The sequence below is a fragment of the Mytilus edulis genome, chromosome 1 (genome assembly GCF_963676685.1).
Source record: "Mytilus edulis chromosome 1, xbMytEdul2.2, whole genome shotgun sequence".
NCBI lineage: Eukaryota > Metazoa > Mollusca > Bivalvia > Mytilida > Mytilidae > Mytilus > Mytilus edulis.
Genome location: NC_092344.1, coordinates 14,891,623 through 14,915,384, shown reverse-complemented (window position 1 = coordinate 14,915,384; position 23,762 = coordinate 14,891,623). Strand labels below are relative to the sequence as shown.

The 23,762-nt window shown below is 30.8% G+C and overlaps 1 protein-coding gene across 4 annotated transcripts; it reads left to right on the top strand.

The window, feature by feature from the left end:
- Positions 1–628: 628 nt before the first annotated feature.
- Positions 629–17,534, top strand: LOC139510610 (uro-adherence factor A-like). 4 transcript variants are annotated; one of them, XM_071297162.1, is made up of 2 exons: positions 629–1,001; positions 16,123–17,534. In XM_071297162.1, exons 1-2 carry the CDS (start codon positions 706–708, stop codon positions 17,486–17,488), a joined length of 1,662 nt encoding a protein of 553 aa, XP_071153263.1. In that variant the 5' UTR covers positions 629–705; the 3' UTR covers positions 17,489–17,534. The 4 variants fall into 4 exon arrangements, with proteins under 4 accessions (XP_071153263.1, XP_071153284.1, XP_071153277.1 ...); XM_071297183.1 differs by lacking the exon at positions 629–1,001 and adding an exon at positions 4,774–5,191; XM_071297176.1 differs by lacking the exon at positions 629–1,001 and adding an exon at positions 5,359–5,502.
- The last annotated feature ends 6,228 nt before the right edge of the window (positions 17,535–23,762 follow it).

Below are 23,762 nucleotides of genomic sequence, written 5' to 3'. Positions count from 1 at the left end.
GGAAAAATTTGTTCCTGCAACTAAATAAAAAGTTAAAAATATAATAACTTTTTAGAAGATGTCAATTTCAAATAATATTTTATTATTTTAGTTTTAAAGTAAAAAAAAGTATTAATTGTAAATACTCTGTGAAACAAAGGTATTCGATCATTTGATTGATAAAATTATGACACTTTCAAAATGCAAATCCTCCTAACCAAAGGAAGATACCATCAAAAGTCCCGACTGACGTATTATTATATAAATGGTTTAAAAATGCTATCATCGAACGGCAGAAATCTGAAACTGGTCTGCGACAAACGGACGTAATCCGAAACTTGTCTGAAAATTAATTATCAATGGTAAGGTGCATCCTTATCTTACAGTTATCAGACATAATGTTTTAACCTGTCAAAACCTCATAATTTGTAAATAGATATTTAGTCAATCATGCAATAAAACGTCTTGATTAAGATAAGGGCAACATGAACTTATACATACAATGACAACTAGTCTTTGTTTTGTTTTAATGAATTTGTATCTGCTTTTTCATCAAACATTTCTAAAAGTTTAAAAACAATGCCTTCAAAACGTTGCATGGAAGGTTTCTTAAATTACTTTTCAAGGGCGTTAAAGTGTATATGATTTAATGATATATTTAAAATTGAAAAGTTTAATATATTTTATGTTCAGTATATTTTAAATGCGACCAGGGTTTATTTTAAAATGTCAGAGAAAGTGTGGAAATGGCAACCAAGGTTTGTTTCGCCAACTTTGTTACTAAAAATGAAATATGCTGAAAAAGAAAATAACAACACTGGATACGAAGATTTAATTCGACAAAAACCAACTATTCCTGAAGATTACAGAACACCACCACGCAATTTAGGACCTGAATTTATTTATCAAAAGAAATTTCAAACAAGTGAACTGACAAGTCAGATTTCTTCTTTGAAAAATGAACGACAAGAAGATGAAAGGAACATGAGCCAGAATGTACACTCTCTCCCGGTGAAAATTAGGTAAGTGATATAAAGAATATAGATTCACATTTTGTCGGGATATTTATATATTTTAGTTGACTATGTGGTATGGGTTTTGCTCAATATTAAAGCCGTATAATGACCCGAAGTTGTTTAAATCCGCTTCATTCGGACTGTGATGGAAAATGGTTCCAATTACAAAAATACCACATTTCCTTATTCTATATTATATTAACTTACTACCTCTTAATTTAGAAAAAAAAAAGAAATAAATATCCTAAAATTCAACAGAAAAATCATTTTTTAAAGATGAACCCTTTGAAAAAAAAACATCTCCTCAATGTGTTAGCTTGTCGATGTGTTTTATTTATATCCATATTTTGGTTTGAATCTCCTAAACAGATTTGGTACAAATGTACCTGATATGGTCATTCCAGAAACAAGGATCAGTCGCATTGAAATCTAAAGCATTCATTTATTTTTAAAAAGTTATTTATTTTTAGTGATTTTTTTTTACAATAATGATTAAAACAAAACTTTTATAGTAACGAGTGTTACTTTACTGTATAATGCGAATCCCAGAACTTACATTCTACGTATCACAATGAACTTCATATCATAAAATGATATTTATGAACGACTGAAAACTTTAATCTAAGACTCAAATCTCGAAATTTTGACTTCAACTTGAAATTTTGACTTTTCAAATCTCGAAATTTTGACTTAAACTTGAAATTTTGACTTTCTAATAACTTAAAATTTCGACATTAAACTCAAAATTTCGACTTTTTAAAATCTCGAAATTTCGACTTTTCTACTAAAAACTGTTAATCTACTGGTTTTTCTAGAAGATAGATACTTAAAATCAAAGTCTTCCTACATTGAAAGCTATTGGATAACCACTTAATCTTACATTTTTATATAAAATTTCATTAATCATTATTTTTCATGATTAAGAAAATTCGCGTACTTTTTCCAACAATTCCGTTATAACCTCAGGAAAGTTTTAAAACTGCTATTTCTTTCAATCAGGTTTCAAAAGAGTATAATTTTTCCATCGGTCAGATGTTTTGGAATTGGTATGATTTGTTTAAGTTTTCAGAGCACACAATATTAACATGTCCACAGACATTATACGAACAAAGTTTCTTTTATATATATATAACAGCAATAATTAATCGTATATACTGTAACTATGCTCAAACTTAAAATGCCGAATATGTATTAAAAACCAACAAATTAACGAAATAAAAGAAAATACTTTTAACTTTGGTATGAAGCGACATTCAAATTATGACAAATGATTTATTGGAACTGTAATTGAACCATAGACTGACATTTAAAACTTATATAAGCTGTGGTTTCATAAAACTAGATTTTTTATGGCATTATTGTACAATAGAAACAATCAATTATATGTAAAAAGGACACGAATCCAAAAGTATAACCTTTTCGGTCATTTTTTTCTTTCTATCAAAATGCTACAACAACATAACAACAAACAAACACAAATAAATCAGACACATTTAACGTTTCCACATTTAACAGCATTTTAAGAACCGAGTACTGTTTCGAAAAGCTCTGGAGATTTTTTTTTATATCTATGCGCTGTCCATTCAATGCAAACTTATGATATGAAAAAGAATATGTGGTATGATTGCCAATGAGACAAATTTCCACAAGAGACACAGAAAGAACTATATGTCACCGTACGGACTTCAACAATGAGCAAAGCCCATACAGCATAGACAGCTATAAAAGGCCCCGAAATGACAAATGTAAAATAATTCAAAACTAACGGCCTAATTTATTTTAAAAAAAGAACGAATATGTTACACATCAACAAACGACAACTATACTTAAATACAGGCTCCTGACTTTGGAAAGGCACATACATATATACAGAGTGTGGCGGGGTTAAAATTGTTAGCGGAATCCCAATCCTCCCCTAATCTGGTACTTAACTCATCAGATGGATACAAATAGAAATACATCTAACACAAAAACAGAGTGGACGTGGTCGGGTACTGTTAAATCCCAACATCAAAAAGCCACTAAGAATTGATCCGAGAATACTAAGAGTTACTGAACGCTAATAAAAAAGCATGCATCTAAGACTAAATGAGTTTGTCCGTTAGTACGAAATTCATAAATCAACCAGTAATAACACATTTTTAATAGTTCTAACCTTGTTGCAAGTAATTTGTCACTTGCATTGGGGATTAACACATGAACGTGAAATCTAGCTGTAAAACCTTGTACAGAATCAGCTTAAAATGCAGAACATCAGTTTAATTAGAAATCGTCCTAAACATCTCTGAAATATTTGACAATGGACATTAAGTAAAACAAAAATCATAAATACTATCAAGAATCGTCCTAACATGCATGAAATACTTGCTTTTGGACGTTAGGCAAACAAATTTAACAACACTATTAAAAATCAGTCTAACTTGCACGAAAAACTTGCTACTGGGCGTTAAAAATATCAACCCTATCAAAAGATCGCCCTAATATGCATGACATACTTGCTACTGGACGTTAAGCAAACAACAATCATCAGCCTATCAAAAATTGTTCTAACTTGTATGAAATACTTGCCACCGGACGTTAAGCAACAACAATCATCAATCTTATATTTTTGAAATAATGTTGTTTTTCTTGTAAAGAAAATTTAGCAGTTTCAAAACCACTGTCGCTAATGCAAATTAAGAGGAGCAAATACAAGCTCTTGTTTAAACATGCTAAGATTACACAATGTATAAGACAATTTACCTTGTCCAAAGTTACATTGTCTTATTTCATATTCCCGAAGATTGAAAAACCTAGTTTACCAAGGTGGGTTTGATTCAAGGTTTGTTTATTTAAAATGAGACGGAAAAGTGTATCTGCAGATGTGATAAACTATTGTTTATTTCCGGTATATTTTATGAACAAAGTTTTAATATTGAATTGCGTCGTGAATTTTCGTTTTATGAATGGATATAATTAAATGCGTGTATTTTTTTAAAACCTTTTCTTCTTTTAATAATAAAAAGAAGGAATGTGCATATTCCTTTGGTTAAATTTATATCACTTGATCCATATTTGTTAGCCTTTTTGATTATAAAACAATGAACCATTAAAATTTAGTACCCACTATTGTAAAACAAAACATTAAAGATGTCAACATTTTTTGTTGAATCATTGTTTTCATACTATGATAAAAGGATACAACAATATATTATTGAACTAAACCATACAAGCTTCTCAGTGCTTGTTAACCATTAGTTCTCATATTTTACTGATATAGAGTCAGTCAATTTTAAGCATGTGCTATACCTGCATGTATCACTTTGAACTGCCTTCTGGTGAGTGGAATACAATTAACCTTAATGTTTTCAGATTTCAGTGAAAATTCAGACAGTAAATAGATTTTCTTTCCTAGTAGAATATACATAAATATTAGGCTTCTGTAATAAATCAAAATGTAAATAAAATACGTTCTGTCGATTATACAATATAACATGATTATTTAGTCTCTCAATACATGTATTTACATTTTTTTAAGATGACTTGCATAGTGTGTCAAATGTTTGACATGCCATTCATCGTATATTCTAACACCTAAAAGTTTCTTTTCAAATGCATGTATGACGAGTTTTATATTACAAACGTTCTCCTTGTAATTGGTTTGAGTTTAATAGAGTGTTAAATTATAAGGATTATAATAATTGAGACCTCAATTTATCGTTGGTCGTTGATTTGTCAAAATTTCATTGTCATTAGTTAAATATCACAATTTTAATCGTCGTAAGATAAATACTGTCTTGATATAAAAGATTTATCTGGCAAACGGTCCATACTTTAATTCGTACGACGTATTCATTGTTACAAGAATATAGACCACGAGTACGAAACTTGCATTGAAACAGATTCTTTATGTGAATATTACAATGGTGAAATGGCATCCTTTTCAGGGATTATAATTGTAGATGTTCATTCTGTGAGCAATTTTTTTAACACTTGACAATTGATAATACAAATATTTTATATTTTATATTTTTGGTCAGATAGGCCAGAGAGGATTATATTTTCTTAAGATGAGAATTAAATATATATATATACGTTAAAACTTTAAGAAGATTAATTTGAGTTTCTACATACAACTTAACGAATCAGTTTTTAACTGTGACATTGATTAAATAGACTAGAAATTTGGATATGAATAGGTCTACAATGAAATAAATGTAAGTATATTTTCATGGATTTTTCATTCACAGAGTTACATATTTAAAATATTTACCTTTTAAATTTAAATTATTTGGTTCAAAATCGTCGAAAAGTGTAAAATTAATTTTTGATCATGAACTTGCTTGTTAAACTTCCATAAAAGATTTAAAAACATCGTTAATTCACCCAACAGAGCGAGAAATGATACTTTGGATTTTGATATATTAACTTTTCACCGTTCATGGTGTTTAATATAAATAATACGTACAGGAATAATCCAATGCTAGCTGGATAGAAAACTAGGATTGGAAAATGTGTTTCCACGAAGGTAAAACCTCAATTTAAAATGATTGAAGCATGCATGTTACATTGTATCATAGTTTTTAATTTCCGTTTTTTGATTTTGTATGTAGTAAAATTGTTGACAAGAAAACCTGACACTATGTTAATACCACTATCACCTCAAACAGACTTGTACCATTGAAAGGTAACGGTTACAATGTAAATCAATCTTCAATCGTGAAGCTCAGTTCTTCTGTGATGTACATTTCTTAACTCACCAAACTCACAATAATTTGCCATAAGCTGTCAATTTTTAACGTCTTCCTGTCATCAAATCCACCACTCGGTATCTTTATGTTTGTTGTTGGGTTTTTTTTCGAGGAAAGGGGGAAGGTGTTGTTATTATGTTTATCATGTTTGGTAAGTTGTCGATCTCTTGAGTCAATACTTTTTCAACTGACTTTTACAGTATACCTTAAGTTGTGCTGTTAACCCAAACTATTATTGGGCCTAGCTGTCCGAAATAACGATATTGAGGCCCCTGATGGGGCTTCCAAGTAATCACATAATCACAATCTTTTTGCCAATATAATCACATAATCATTGAAACCTATGGATATATGAATACGTAAAAAAGCTGTACTACCGACTGTTTCTTTACTTTCTGAACAAAATAAATAAAAGGAGATGTAAGCTTCATGTACTACATATTATAAATGGTAACACATCTTGTCTGCCTGCACATTACCATCGTGAATAAAAAAACGGATGTAGTTAGTTGGTTCTCTACTGACCTCGCTTGTAGACCGTATATAGTAGAAAGCATATTCAACTATACCATGAGGTTTCTATGAACTAATCGCTTCCTTCATTGGTAAAATAAATGTCATTCCTGGTTCTACATCAATTTTGATACGATGAACCCTACAAAATCTTTCATCACGACATTGCAGCTTGTCTTAACCAAAATATTAGATGCATTGTACTAACGCATCCAATATGCTCTTCTTGGATTATTATTGGTTGAGTTGTGTTAGCTTCCTAAGATTTATTTAGACTCAGACATTTGACCATAACACTAGTTCTGTAGAATCATTGTTTTTTGCTTATAAAAGTGTACTGTTTTTTTGTAAATGAACTTTCAAAAGTCATATATTCTCCAAGCCATTCAATATTTTTTTTCTGCAAGCAATTAATGTAGATAAATGTGTTTTTTTCCTGCAAGCAATAGATATAGGTTAAGCGATTTTTTTTCTGTGAAATAAACAATTATCAGAAACGAGACAGACTGTAAAGAAATAGATTACGTCAGGTATGACTGGCATAAATAGTACGACAATAATTCGATTTAAAGTTATTGTTGTTTATTTTGATAGTTCTACATTTCTCTTTTTTTATTACCATTTCGAGTCGTTATCGGTCTAAATCATGCTAAAGTTACCATAATCTTTTATTTACGTTAATTTTTAAAGATTTATATCCGTCTTTATGTTCAAACATTGCGCAATAAAGAATATGTTGATAATTTGACACATAGTGAAAGCGACTCAAAAGGAAAGAATTTTTGATTCGTAATCCCCGCTTTCTGGAAGCGCGAAATAAGATTAATTGGTAACATTATATTTTGAACTGGTAATCTTACTTATCATTACTTTTATCTTTTTATATTGTTATTCGATTATATTGAGATATTCGAAATTTTCGGATATGAATAAAATATGTAAACTTACCCACGAAAGTCAAATATAACCGAACCAACAAACAACCTAGTCATATCTATGTCAGGAAATAAATAAAAAAAATGTCTTATGATATACCTGAGAATTCAACGTCCTGTTCTACTTTCACGTCTTTTAATACCAATTATTACTTCTTGTTCGATTGGAAAAAAGACTTTGCTAATGTTTTGGTGCGTTCTCTTTTGTTATTGTTCTAAAAAAAAAAAAAAATTGGCAACTAATGATTCCTTGAAATTTTGGTAAATAGGCAAAATTATTGTCACTAGTTTGACCAGGAAGTCTTCAAACAGTATTATCTGTTATATCCCGATCATTACCTTTCGAGAATTTACCAAGAAACCATGAAAAGTAATACAATTAGAGGTTCCCAATTAAAAAATTTTATCTCGAATTTAGCAAATAAAAAAAGATTTGTCTTCCATTATGACAAAACATTGTAAAGAACGAAAGTATGAAATAAATGAACCCTCAAGGCAAATACTCATAGTAATTACACTTGAGTCAATGCGTCCTCCTTTTGATCCGTCCGTGTACTAGCATCATGAAAATGTACAGCAAATGTACATGTTTTCATACGTTCATTACTTTCGCCAGGCAATGTTATTTAAATGAACTGCCATTACGATAAAATTGTATAGATCGAAAGCTGGACATAAATGGGCATATAATTGCAAGTGTTTACTGTGTTGCAAATTTTTATTGAATTTGAAAAAATAATAGTTGACATTGTAAATATTAATAATTAATAGAAATATGAAACAACAAGTTATTATCCTTTGATATTTAAAAAAATGAAATTAAATGAATATTGTATAAACTATCTACATTACTCTGAAATCTGCGTCTCCATTATGCAAATTTCACCTATACAATTAATTGATTTTACGTGAAATGATACTGCTTACATATTTTTTGCGGAAGTTTGTGTTAAAAGTTTTACTTTCAAATTCTAAATGTTAATAATTATTATATCTAATTTCAATATTCTATAAAAATTAAATAAAATGCTATGTATTTTTTTCGAAATGTAATCAAGCGATAATCACATTTTATCATGGCGTTTCCGCGTTTTCGCGCTTCATGCAAAATTTGAAAGTCGCTTGATTTAATTCGGATTTTTTTCACACTAGGAAGTGACCTTTTTAATGTTGTTTGTTCAATTAAAAAGTGGTATTTAGATGACTTAATTGAGACTCTTTGCATTCTGCATAAATCAAGGGAAAAAAATCTTGCAATTTTCATGGAAACGTTGTGACGAACATCTTAAATAAGGTCATTGGTGTTGTTCTCTTTTGGTATGTTTCACATTTTCAAATTTGTCCTGTATTATAAAGTTTTTATACAGTTTAACTGTAAATGCAGCGATGCCATGCAGTTGTAGCATCGACAGTGTTCCTACTATGCTTGCATTACCCGTCATGCAAACATAATTTGAAAATAAAAATATCGGGAGAGTGAATAGAGCACAATCGGTAAATACATCTAGCAGTTGAACTACACCACGAAATGTTGAGAATAAGAGAACTTCCATGACATAGTTCATCAATAGTCATCAATATAGTATATTTCTTACTAAGTTCCTGCTACTAGGGTTGTACCAATTATTAAGCTTTCCTGCTTAACATGAAAAATCAGGTGTCAGAGGCAGTTTCTGGAGCCTTTATGTAAACTAACTTTACGGTTGCTTAGGTTGCTTATACTTGCTTTCGTCCACTGTATTTAAACTTTGGTGGATAGTTGTCTCATTTGCATTCATGCCACATCTCCTTATTGTTATATTGTTATATTTGGGTCTCATCTCTTTTAAAATATATGTTACCATAATTGAAATATGGATTCCTGGTTTTGTCATGCTCAATGACAAATGCTTCGACATAGCACGCGAATTACGACAAATCTGAATTTTAATCAGATGTGTCCGTTACTGACTTGATCCGTCGTCTGCCTTTGCATATCTACCAGAAGTTATATAATCACCACATAAGCAATTAATCGTTTTACCTAGTCTTGCATTGCCCCTTCTGATTTTCAATTTCCGTGTTAGCTGTAATTATTCTCTGAAAACTAATATCATGCATGCATATGGTACACATGTACTTTTCGAACGATTTCGTAATTATATAAGTTTGTTTTTTATTCCTTGATTAGAAGGTATTATCTCAATATTCTACTGTTTACTGTTTGAAATAGTATTTTAAATTTTATAAATCTATGTTGTCACGTACCGGGTGTTTAGTGCACCCTTTATTTAATTGTTCTCTGGAACGAAGCCAAACAAACTTATAAACATAATCTAATTGATCATATACAAATAAGCTAATAAAGGAAAGTGAATGGTTCAAAATAGAATTATCTGTTATTTTCGGCAAAAACAAATAAATGCCGAAGATCGGTTTTCTCCGTAGTTAAACAAGTAGTAAGATGACTCTCTCTTGTGACCTCTTTTTTTGTAATTGCTTTTTTATTTGATGATTCGGAGTACCACTACCAGATTGTGTTAACCCCACTTTCACTTTGTATAGTTTTTTTATCTGCGCATGTGTTTTTAGTTAAAATGAGAGTTCATTGTAACTAGATTAAAATGTCTAAAAAAGAAATGACATAAAAATTATCTGAAGATAATATATAAAAGTAATGTTTTACCAACGTCTTTGACAGTATAAAGTTTATTGGTTACGTTTAGTCAATTACTAATTTTTTATTATCTGCACCATCTTAACCAGTTTTTGTGTATTTTACTGTTTCTTAATAATTCAATCCGCTCTGAATTCACTGGTGCTGTTGACAACACAAAATTTAAATTTAATTTTTTTTAACCATTTGATTTAAATGTATGAAGATGCATCGTTTGATGAATGTGTCATTTATAAATTGACTAAATGAAGGATTGTGTCGTTTATAAGTGAACTAAATGACTTACAAACGATTTATTCAGTACACCAAACAATTTATTTAGTTCACCAATACCTCTCAAAAACAATCTAATCAATATCCGTTATATAACCGCAATCCTCTCTTTTCTCAATTACTTTTTTCCGTCACTGGTATCAGGCTTGTTCATTTTTCACATGATACACACATTTGAATAATTATATTAACAACAAAGTTTAAGTTTACTTTTGGTTAGTTAAATCTCAATTGAAGTTTATTGAAATTTTATTAAATGCTAGGTACATATCGTAATTATAAGGTCCAAGACGTTTGAGATTATTAATATTATTTACCTAGTTTATTTATCAGTTCCAAGCCTTTGACATAGTACGGATACAGTCATAAAAGCAAGGCACGTTGACAATTGTACATTTAAACTATAAAAGCATTGTTTTCTTTCATTCTATAGTTTCAATATATATTTACCACGGGACATGTATTTACGGAAGGTCTCTCCTAGTTTCACACGTTCTCTATCTTTAAGGAATGCTTATATAAATGTTGATAGTTTAAAATTTCTCAGGCCTAAGCTTCTGTGGATATGTGAAAGTTTATTGAGAAAATTTATCAAAATATTACTGCATCATCAATGAGATAGGACGACAAGTAAAAACCCATTTATGATGTTCAGGATTATGATAGTTCATAAATTTGATAAACATTTTCAATAGATAACTGGACTAGAAGAAAATAACTTTGAATAGTATATAACTTTTCAAATTGGATAAACATGGCACTTCCTCTTATAACGAAACGACAAACGTAAGTACAACAATAATTACAAAGTCCTTGGGACAAGCATTTATTACTGTTTGAATTACTTTTAAAAAAGAAGGATTTCTGTCATGAAATTAATTTAGCGCTATTCATACTTTAAATACATGATGATTAAGCAATAAGTTTTTTAAACATGTAATTTCAATTATATCATTTTATTTTCGTTTTGATAACGTGACGAAATGGGGAGGAGATGCAATTTATTTCCTGAACAAAAACCATCTCCTAGAACTGCAATTGATTCTTCTGGTTATTGAGTCTCCTTCTCTCAATATCATATGAAAGAAAACAATATAATGCATTTTGACATTTGTGGGAATAAAATGCGTCCTGCTCTGTTCTATTCTAGTGCTATCTTACTGCAAGTCAGTTTACTTAAGACATCGAAACTATAAGAAAGTTTGTTTTTGTATAGTAAAAGCCGTTAGAGTTAAAGTGAAACCTTGTTCCCATTTTACTGGTCCTGTGTCGCCTTTGAACTTCGACAGGTACTGATTTTAAACACTATGATCAGTGTATAGCACTCCAGTGATATATTACGTGTTACATGGTAATAAAAGAAATCAGTAAAATTATTTGAATCTATATGTAGCTATTAGGGTTTTTCCACGTCTTAGTTTTTTTTGTTTCCCAATACTTAAAATAAACTTGATTCGGCCTTTTATAGCTGACTATCCGATATGGACTTTGTTCATTGTTGAAGGCCGTACGTTGACTGATAGTGAACTTGTTTCTGTGTCATTTGGTCTCCTCTGGAGAGTTGTCTCATTCGCAATCATATCACATCTTCTTTTTTATATTGAAACTTTTAGACAATGTGAAAATAATGAGATGTGGTATGATTGCCAATGCAACAACTATCCACCAATACTGAACTAAGGGTGAAACTTATTTTTGTCTTTGATTCAACAATGATGTATTTTTATTCGTATGCAAGATAAAACAATATCAATTCCATATTTTTCAATCAATACTATATTAATAAATTACAAATATACATTTAAAGATCAGCCCGGGTCATTACCGACCAAGCATTTTATTATGATCGTACGGATACCTTCAACACGTCATAACAAATCACTTATATAATTACATTTTATCAGATGTATCTTTATTTTGTAAATAAAGGTAATTGATTTAATTTGAGGATAATATTTCCATATTTAATGTTTTTAGTCATTATAGAATATTTCTTTACAAAATGAATTAAATAAATCGTAACATTGAATATTATATTTCATAAAATGATAATTTACAAATGTATGTTTATGTAGTCCCGTGGTTTTTTGAAATCTTAGAGCCATCCCTACATACTGTGCGTTATTATATTCATCATGATCAACCTGTGCTTGTTAATTCTTATTTTGAGCTTTAAAAGTGCACTAGCTACGAGATATATTAAAAAACCTAAGTATGATTATTTTTTGAATCATTAATGAAAGCGAAATAGTGAAATAATAATTAGCTTTTATCAGCCAGTATGGTTCAATTCTGTCAAATTAAACTAAAAAAAAACATTAATGATGAATTGTTCACTTGCAAGTGAATAATTCGACCTCATTGAATCCGTATTCATGTGAACTTCAATTTTATCCCTTAGCTTGAGATTGATATCGCATGAAATGTGCGTGTTCGGTTATCTAAAGGTAAAGAATGTCAACATTGAAAGTGAAACAAAGACAAATCATTTGATTGACTGTTACGATCCACAACAAACAATCATTCTTATACAGGTTGAAACTTTGATAAGCATACATTTTTATTCTATAAAAAATTACACAGACCTAGACAAATCCATTTGCACGAGTTCGCTTTCTATTTATGTCTCTATCTATGTTTATATCGCTTTTAAGACTTAAAAACACACGAAACGAAGCTACATATTATCGAGCCCTTGTCCTGTAAATTGTTTAATTTTGACTTTTATAATAAATATAAATGTTTAACATGGTTATAATTCAAATATGAGAATTTGAGTCAAATCGGGGAATATGAATTGACAGCTAGTACCTATTTGAAGAAAAGAAACCAGTACAATCCGTTTTACGATAAATAATGAACTGTTTGAATGATGTGTACTCTTTATATTAGATGTTTTGACTTTCATTAGAATATTTCTGTCGCTTTATCAAACTACAAATCTTTTAAGGAGAAAATACAGAAATCCCAACCATACTTATACAAATTCAGTGAATTTCCAGTTTTTATATACATTATATACTCGTGGAGCAGTCATCCTCACTTTATGGTTTGATTCATATAGCTCAATCTTTACTGAGCAGTGTTTACGTCAGTTGATTGTCTATAGATATAGGAAGATGTGATATGAGTGCCAATAGTCTTTTGTCTTGTCAATGGTTATGTTTGCCTTTCTTAAATTTCTAGTTTCAATGTACCTTTTGGTATCGTTTCCCTTTCATATACTTGTACGTTCTTCAGTATCACATTGGGGAAGAGAAATATGGTTGCATTTGGACGTGTTTCGATGCTTGGTATATATATTTAGTGTAGATTCTTTTTGGGTGCTTACGGACGTGTCAAAATTATCTAAAATGATATTCATCCCCAATAAGGTTGTATAAAACAGATTTATATGTAAATCGACCTGTGTTTATGAAATAATCTTCATCGTATTCGCTCGTCACCAAAATGTTTATGCTTTACGAGTATATAATGTATATACAATTCGAAATTAACGGTATTTGTATCAGTGTGTTTTATGATTTCTTTATTTTTCTCTCCCTGAATGATTTGCAGCGTGGGATAATAGCGAATGAAATATTATTATGAAAGTCAAATTTCACCTAAAGGGTGACATTTAAGAGATCATTGGTTTTGGAACCTAAACTTTAAATGTTATTTGTTGAAATATGTTTTACGTTACTTTTAGTTTAGCTCATATTTTTATATTGTATATAATGTTTATTTCTATTATGTAAGATGATGTCTTACTTTACAATGTACCAATTTTAAGTCTGAAAAAGTTATATGAATATTTTTACTTGTCTGTATTTATTCATTGCATATGCTGTTAGACGCATTTGTGGATACCCCATCCGCAAGTCTCCCCGATGTAAAGGGGTAGTTTCTTAATAAATATATATATATTAACCTTAGTGTATACACATATATACAATTTTATAACTCATAAAAATAAAACTTTCAATTAAATTAAAAATCATTAAAATCCTTTGAGGGAGGCACTGTTTACTACATATATGTTTTGTTCTTGGACTGAGGGTTTCATTGGCATACCCACCATCTCCGTTTATCTATATTATCATCAGAATATACCAATTAATCTGTCAACGAAGGCCAAATATAGTTCAGATAATCATGTATAGCGTTAACCAATTTCAATATTTTGTTTTTGCTTTCAGTTAATCTTATTTATCAAGATTAAATTCTCATTTAACCCTGTCAGATTTTTTTTATCAGATTTGATTTACTGTTTCTCATATAATTGGTTATATATCGATAATCGATGGTCTTTCAATTAATAAAATGGTGAAGACATTCTAATATGTTATTGTAAGATATCACATTTAATGTTTTCATTTTTTATTGTTGTTAAGAGTTTTATTACAGATGGAAAATGAAATTCTAGAAACCACGAAACCTACTTTGTGCACTGATATAATCTTTTTAATAATAACCATTGAAAACAATTAATAGAAGTGGAAAATTAAATGAGATCTCTAATTCAGAAAGGAAACTGCCTTTCACTTGCAATCATTTTGATTGTTTCATTGTTGTTGTTTTTCTCTGCTTTCTATGATTGTCGTCTTTTGGATCCTTGACCTTCTTTCTGGTCTTTGTCTATACTTACATTAAAGGATTATACTGATGTACGTGTTATGAAAGTACTAAGTTGTGCATAAAGGTCACTTAAAATCTAGAACTAATTCCTTCATATTGCTTTTTACCGTTGATATCATTCTGTAATAAGTAGTTTATTATCGTCAATGGAAAAAAGTTCGTGCACTCGATAACTTTTCCTTATGGGTGATGCATCAAATACGATAAAAGCCAATATCTAATAACAAATCTCCCAACTCGGACTATGAATAGACAACTAATAGCTTAATCATGCTCCACAATTGTGCTATAGGTTTTACCTGTATGAGCCTCTTCCGACACTTATTTTCTTCTTTGGAACATTTTCCGGACCAGAGAGAAAGTGCTATTGATTTAACGAACTCCGGCAATCTCCTATTAATTATATCTTAATCAAGTTAGAAGTAAATAATTGTTGCAAAGTTGTCCGTGAAAGTCAATAAAGACAATTTTTCACAAAATGGTGTCGACAAAGGCGATAAAATTAAATTGATGATACTTCATATACACTTGATTTAATATGAGAGCATTTAATCAGTTTGTGCAAACATTTAATTTAGTGATACAAAAGTAAATTTAATCAGTTCTAAAACTAAAACTTGTGCTTTAAAAGGCAATTTAAAATATCAAGATATAATATGGAGTTAACACATAGTCGACTAAGGTAAGTGTTATCTTCTCAATAAAAAGAACAAAAGCTTTTAATATAAAGGAAGAATATCATATTATGGATTCCTCGTGTCATTCTTTCTCGCTTAATAGTACAGATTTGCAAATTTGCATTCGGCAATCGTCTATTCTTAAATGTCAGTGGATTTTGTAATGTTTGTGACAGTCCTCTCTATTCCCAAGAAGACTTAACTTTTTACGGATTTTTTCTTCCTTGTGACAATCACCGATTCTTATATTTCTCAACGTTTAACCCCATATATTTTTTTCCGAAGAAGTATAATTGATTGGTTATCATTTTTCTTAACACAGTGGCAAATATTTCATGTATATCCAGTACGATGAATAGTTGTAAATAAGCGCTGCAGTACAAATTGAATACGATTAGATGATTGCGATATACATTCTATTCGTAGACTAACGCCAGATCGAATTTACCTCTTTTCCAAACCTAAAGAATAAGAAAAAATGTATTTAGATAAAGTACCCATAACTTGTTTCCTGAAAGTGTATTTACATTTCTTGTTTTGTAGATGTAGTTTTTCATGTACTGAAAGCATTAAACTCAAATCACACTAGATTTCTGATCATGTCTTCCAATGGTTTACTGTGATCAACTTATGGAGACATCCATTTTGTTTTCAATTCTAACTAGAACGTATTGGGAGGGATTTCGTTGATTTTTTTAAAACGAGTCTATATTTTTCTTTCAGACAAATGACCTATAATGCAGCTGAAGATAAAGGGAGTATGAATAATGGTTCAACGCCAAGAAATAAAGAGCGTCCCATCCTCGAAGAAAAATACTGGAGTACGGATATTGTCAAACAAGTGGAAACGTGGATGAAGAACCAACGATTTTCTGAACAATATGCTCCAAGTTCACAAAGGTCACAACAATATACACCACCAATCCAATCTGAACGAAGTCTAAAACGTAGACGAAAGAGACAGAGTCAGAAAGACGGTGAATCCGGCGGTGCATATACGGAAAGTATTAACTACACTGATTCTGAAATAGTGAGCACTGCGGAAAGTAAAGCAATTCAAAGAAAATTTATTGAAAAGGAAGACAAAAAAATCATGAGAAACAACGGAGTTAAAGTTTATCCTTCAAGAGTCGAGAGTGGACATACAAATCGTGAAAATATGTACAATAAAAGCATTGAAAGACCAAGTAAAAACTCAAGATTTGGTAGCATTCACGACGAAATAGAATTCCAAAAACGCTATAAACGAATATCCGATCTTCAAAATCATTTACAGTTTGTGAATGGAAGTTATCTATCAGGAAAAAATATATTAGTAGAAAAGAAACTTGCTCCTGTTACAGATAGTACTAGAAGATTTAAACAACTTAACCCATCAGAAATGTTTGCAATATCACCTCTTGAACATTTAAACATTAAAACAAAATCAAAACAGAAACATTTTCTTCAAGCAACACAAGTGTCACATAACAATAGATATAAATCAAAGAAAAAGCCATTTCCATGGCAGAAGTTTAAAAAGCTTCCTGATATTTCGCCTGACTCTAAGCCGCCGAATAAAGCATTAAGTGAAAGTGATGTACAATTGGGTGATGAAATAGGCAGAGATACGGCACGGTCTGGATATGTTAGTAGCTTATTGAGTCAGGATGATACCAAAGACGAACGTGCTAAATCTGTTGTCACAAACAGTTCGTACGGACCTTATCAGGAAATGAAAGTTACTATTCATATTCGATACAAAAAACCGCTATCCTCTCCGATAGACAAAAGCGAGGATGAATCTGTCAGTGAAACAAGTTCCGTTCAATCTTCTGAAGACAATACATCTCCTGCATATGATGGTCGAGTGCATTCAGTAAATCAAGAAAAAACTACGAGTCTTGAAACCAAAATTACAACTCTATCACAGAATGATCAAAATTTGGTGCATAGCACAAATTTTCGTGGCTTATCAAGAACAAGCAATATGTCAAAATCAAGTAAAGAAAATTATAAAAACTATGAAGGTGGGACTCTTTCGTCATTAGTTATATCCGATCCCGTTTCTAAAATACCGAGACATTATGCTGGCAAAATAAGGGAATGATATGCAATCACATTGTTATTTATATATATAAAATGTTACATGTTAATGTGTTTTTATTTTTTTAAATAATTGAAAACTCTAATTTTTTTAACATTTATCTGTACCAAGGATTTGTAAAGTATACACATCCTGTCTGTAAATATAGAAATGTAGTTCTATAAATACTTGAACTACGGTCTTCGCGGCAGTATCTTTGTATTAAGCATTTCTGAATTTGATTGTCCTTTTTAACATAATAGAGGCATGCAGCAAGCCTGTCTAATAATGATATTAAAAGTTAGTAAACAACACATGGATAATATTTTAAGACTGTATTTGCGCTAGACGCACGTTCCGTCTACAAAAGACTCATCAGTGACGCTCGAATAAAAAAAGTTTAAATAGCCAAATTAAGTGCGAAATGAAGAGCATTGAGGACAAAAAAATTCTAAACGTTTTGCCAACTAAAGCTAAATTAAATTATATCTGAGACAGAAAGCCCTTAGTACATAAAAAATAGGTTAGTACATAAAAAATAGAAAGGTTTGTAAATAGTTTATGTATAATTATGACAATTCCTGTCAACACAGAAGTGCTGACAACTGGATTGGTGATACCTTCGTGGAATAAAAAAATCACCACCAATGGTATTGCCCAAAGTGGTTGTAAATAAACTCATCATAGAAACCAGTATTGAAATTTTGTATTCGCGCCAAACGCGAGTTTCGTCTTCAAAAGATTAATTAGTGACGTTCGAATAAATATATAGTCCAAAGTTGAAGAGCTTTGATGACCAAAAATTCCTAACCGTTTTGCCAAATACAGCTAAGGCAATCTATTCCTGAGGTAGAAAAGCCTTAGCATTTCATAAATTCAAAGTTTGTAAGCAAGATGACCTATAACATTGATAACGATACAATAAACTCATCATAGATACCAGAATTTAAATTTTGTATTTGCACCATACGCTAGTTTTGTCTACAAAAGACTCATCATTGGCATCGACCCAGCGGTTGTAAATAAACAGATAATTGATTTCAAGATTGAAGTTGTGTATTTGCGTCAGACACGCGTTTCGTCTACAAGAGACTCATCAGTGACGATCGAGGGGTAACACATGGTTTGGACAGCTGGATCAAAAATAATTGTTTCTAGTATGAAGTTACACAATATATTAAACAAACAACTATAGCTATAAAAGCGGAATTAAAAAAAATCATACTTTTGTAAACAGGAAATCTATAAAAAAAAAATATAATAACAGGCTAAACTCACAATAAGTTGTTAAGGTAGAGATATCGCAGGCATTCAAAATCATGTTGGAGTCAAATAGTGGTAGGTCCAGCTTTAGGAAATAAGGTCAATGTTATACGTAAATATATATTTTTAGGTCTTTCCACCAGTTTTCGGCGTTTTTATTATTCACAACAACTACTGTATGGTGTAACAGCCCTCTGCATATGTGTAATTTTGTTGTCACTAAATACTATTGTCGGTACACTTTGTGTTTAGTTGAGATATAAGCATCTGTCGCATAGAAGTAACTGTATGTTACACAGCTTTTGATGAAGGATGTGTTTCAACATGTGTCTGGCGTACAAAACTATAATCTTGATATCGTTGATATTTTTTTTAAACAACCACTTGGACGATAACACTACTGGTGGACGTTTAGGTGTCTGCAATTTTGTGTTGACGAAAAATCAATGCAATGTTCATTTTTCTTTAATTTGCTGGATATGAAATGTCGAGTTATTCGTAACACTAAGCTTATTCATTCTGAACCTACAAATCGTCTTCAATGAATTATCTGTATTTGAAGCCCCACAACTTCGTATTTTGGTTTTGCCAATCAACGTTAACTATCTTAATAAGAGTGCCACCAACGAGTCTTATGAAGACGAATCCAGAGTATGACATATAAAATTATATGTGTGGTATCATTGGTGAGTTTTTACAACCACTGGGTTGATTCCGCCACTGGTGGATGTTAAGTCCCCGAGTTACTATTAGCCCTAGTGTCAGCAATTTGTGTTGACATGAAATACAATTGCTATGTTCAATTTTCTATAATTTTCTGTGTATGGAATGTAAAATTAATCGCTACACTAAAGTTTTTCTTTCCCAAGTAATAGATTGCCTTCGTTGTATTTTGAATTTTTTGACAGTTTGAAGCACGTCTACTTTGTATTTTGGATTTATCTACTAACTGTCTTAATTAGAGCGCCCCTTATAAGTCTTATGTAGACGAAACGCATACAGAATTATAAATGTGGTATTTTTGTGAGCTGTTTTATTTTTATTTGGTGTATCCCTTTTAAAACATCTAGTTTTTATATAGACTAATACCGTTATTTGTCTGAATACTTATTGTGGTGGTTAACAAAATTCTTTTAAAACGCCTTAGCCACGATGAATATGGTACAATCGTAACAGGTCTTTTTCTCTCTACAATGTAAATGCAATAGAAGCCTTTTTGCATAGAAAGTATGTACACATCTTTAAGTCTTACTTATACTGGGTTAGCAGGTATAACAAAACCAATGAAATAAAATGCATTTACCGATACTTTGTTACAAATATATAGAAGATTTACGGACTACACAATGGCTTAAAAGTAATCGATCAACAAACAACAGCAGTTCACAATCATAGAAACCAAAAACTGAGCAACACAAACACCATAAAATCGGAGATGGTGTCCCGAAAAGGTAAGCAAATCCTGCACCACATGTGGAACCCGTCGTTTTGCACATGTTAGTACAGCATGTGGGACATATCTGGTGTCATCTGTGAAACGGATATTCTATAACGGCCAACCAACTGATGGCGTCCGTTACATGTATGAAGGGATGACCTATTGTATCAATTGGTTTAGTAGATTCCTGTGATCAGCAACGTTCTATCAAGAAATCATGAGAGGAAATACAAGCTCTGAAATATCGTATAAACTTTGAGATTTATACTCCGTTTGTATACGCTGCTAAAATGTTGCTACATAGAAATGGAAACTGAGGATACGTTATTGAAATGTTTATAGGCATTAATTAAGCACTGTTCAACTATGTTCTTGACTGACACGCTGCGTCAGAGTTTTACTGGGATATCACAAAGGAAACAAACATTACACAGGAAGATCTTTTCCGACCAAGACGCATATCATTCTGACTCTCAGGCGACCAGTCTTCGTCCCATTTTAAAAACGAAATGTGCTAGGCGAAAAAGCAACAGATATCAATTTTAAAGTCATTAGTTGACCAGTTAAATTCACGACCTCCCCACATTGAAGGCATTTGATGCATGCGCGCAAACACCATGCCATCGTGTAAACAAACATGAGAAAAGACAAAAAACTATTTGCGTAAATCCAGTAGACTATTTTTTGAAAACTAATTTTGTAAAAATCATCATTTAAGAATTTTTCATAAACTGATTTTTTGGCATTAATTACTGTTATTTCAAGAATTATGCACAGTAAATATTAATCTGTTCTGTCAACATTGTATTTTAATAGCGTCATCTACTTTTCTGCATAATTATTCTTTGCAAAATATATATGGGAAATTCCAATTTCTGGAACAATCAAGAATATCAATATCTTGTAATACTCGCCAAAACTGTATTGAAAGAGAATATGCAACGTGTCTATTTTGTATGATTTACTAGTGACTATGACAGGATTGTTATTTGGGTCGTCCCGGAACGTATCTGTGTAAAATTGATATGAAATATAAATTAATTAAATATAAGATTCTAATGTTATGATTACTTTAAAATTCTAACATTGATCACTCACATTGATTTCGCAAATAAAATACATATCATGTTCTTACTACGTATTAATGCCAACTCTAATATATCTTTGTACAAATGAAAAACAAATACTTCACGATGAAAGAACGAACATTATTAAATTAAAAACAAAATAAATATCATTGTAATATACAAATGCACATTCATGGCTCTACAATCTGTTGATACCTGTATATTGGTATTGCACAGGTCATGTCTTTTCTGACTGTCTATTACGTCTTTTACTAAATCCACGGGATGTTGGATGTGCACTGATGATAATTTAGTCTTATATGCATGATTTTTTTCATTAGTTGTTATTGGCTTTGCACTAGATGTCAGTAGCTGAAAGTACTCTCAGATCTGTACTAAGTACACAGCCACGTCAACTCTGTGTTTCTGTTTAGATTTATTTCTATTTGTATTCATCTGATGAGTTAAGCCCTTTTCAACTTTTTATAGTTTGTTCTTATGTTGCATTGTTACATCACTTTCCCAAGTTCCTAAGTCAGGAACCCTGTTATTCAGTGGTTGTCGTTTGCTGCTGTGTTACATATTTGTTTTTCGTTCATTATTTTTTACATAGACTAAGCCGTTAGTTTTCTCGTTTGTTTAAAGCTGTAGATGTTAACTTCTGCGTCATTTGGTCTCTTGTGGAGAGTTGTCTCACTGGAAATCATACCATATCTTTTTTTTTAATATTTATTCGGTGTTAATTTCAATGCAGAAGTTTAAAGTCTGTCCATAATAATATAAAAGTTTAAAGATGTTCATAATATGGTCTCCAATAAACAATCATCTCACCAATATATAAAGCTGCAATATGCCACTGACATTTGCTACCTGCTGCTTTATAATTGATTGATGAATCGTTGATGTCGCATTACGTTATAGTCCGGACGACAACGATATATCCTGATCAAGTCCATCCTTTTAGGTAAAAAAAGTCTTTTCTTTCTCACTAGGCATCATTGGTATATTTACTTGATGATAAGCACAGTGATGAAAACAACTGAAATTCATACTGAGTCATCCTCAATCCTGAGTAACGGATGCACGTCTGTTACCAGTTTTTAGTTTTATTTCCGGTAATCCAAACATAGTCGTCTTTGTTAGTCTTTTACAGAACATGGACTACATAATTTTCAATGATATCTTTTCCTTTACATTCCATTTTTCATTTTTTCAAAATTTGTCTCTTGAACAATGGTTTCTCTTTGCGATAGTTCTTTGGTAAGCATTTCAGTGTAATTTTATAGTAGATGCCTTAAAAAAAAGAAATCCTGATTGTATTGCATTAACATCTTACGAAAACCCATCTGCCTCTGTTATGGATTAATAATAAACTCATTATAAATACCAGAATTTAAATTTTTAATGACAAACTCGCGTTTCCTTTCCAAAACAACATGTATCTAAACACACCTTGGCCATATACTGAACTTACTGTGCACCACTTTTGTGTTTTTCTAGACAATGTGACTAAAAATCAAAACAATCAATCTCTACCTCAACATTGTCACAGATATTCAATGTGACAAACCCTTAAATCTGTATTGGTTGCATTAAATAACGAGGCATAATTTTTTCCATTAGATCCATTCACGAGAACTGTAACTTGTTATGTTGTTATCCATTAGTTTGATGTGTTTGGACTTTTGATTTTGCCATTTGATTAGTCTCCTTTAAGTTTCACATTGTATTGTTATTTTTGTGGCTTCGATAGTACATTGTAGGGCAAACAGATATTCCTTAAATAACACAAATAACTCGCAGGCTTCCAGACTAGTTTTTTAAACAATTGAGACACAAGTTTTGGAATTTATTTTGTTAAAAATTATAAGTTACTTTGAAATGAACATGTTTAGAAGGTATTCTTAACTCAAAGCAATAGCAATAAAAACTTTTGATAATTATTTGTTTTAAAGTATCTTGAAAAGTCTCAATTTCCAAATTCACATAATAATAACCAAACAGTCATTTCTGTTTAAAAATAGAAAAATGGGACACATATTTGCCATCAATAATACTCTTCACTTGTTTGGGAAAGTAAATAAACAATTATTTGCTACCATTTATATTTATTAATCAATGAAATTTATATACATATGATTAAATACTAAAAATATTAATAGATGGTTGTTAAATAGTATATACATGGTCAACATGCTGAAAAATCTTATTTACACATTCAATGATAAAATTGTGTAAAGGTGAAACTTTGCATGATTTATGGAACAAACAGGAATCTTCTTACAAATTTAATCATTTCTGTAAATACTTCATTTCCATTATTAAAATGACTAACTCTTTACAACATTTTAAAATATCCATTATATTGGATCACTCATTCTCTAAATATTTCAAATATTTGTTTAAAAAAAGCATAGAAATAATAAAAGGTATGATGCCGAGGGAGACAACCAGTGGACAGGGATATTCAAAAAATAAGTTGATGTACAACCTTCAATAATGAGCATAAAAACATATCCTATATCAAGCT

What these genes read in the sequence shown, in the direction of transcription:
- LOC139510610 (XM_071297162.1), top strand. Translation starts at nt 706, where the DNA reads ATGTCAGAGAAAGTGTGGAAATGGCAACCAAGGTTTGTTTCGCCAACT. An exon ending in TCTCTCCCGGTGAAAATTAG is followed by an intron (nt 1,002 to 16,122) that starts GTAAGTGATATA and finishes TTTTTCTTTCAG; the next exon opens with ACAAATGACCTATAATGCAG.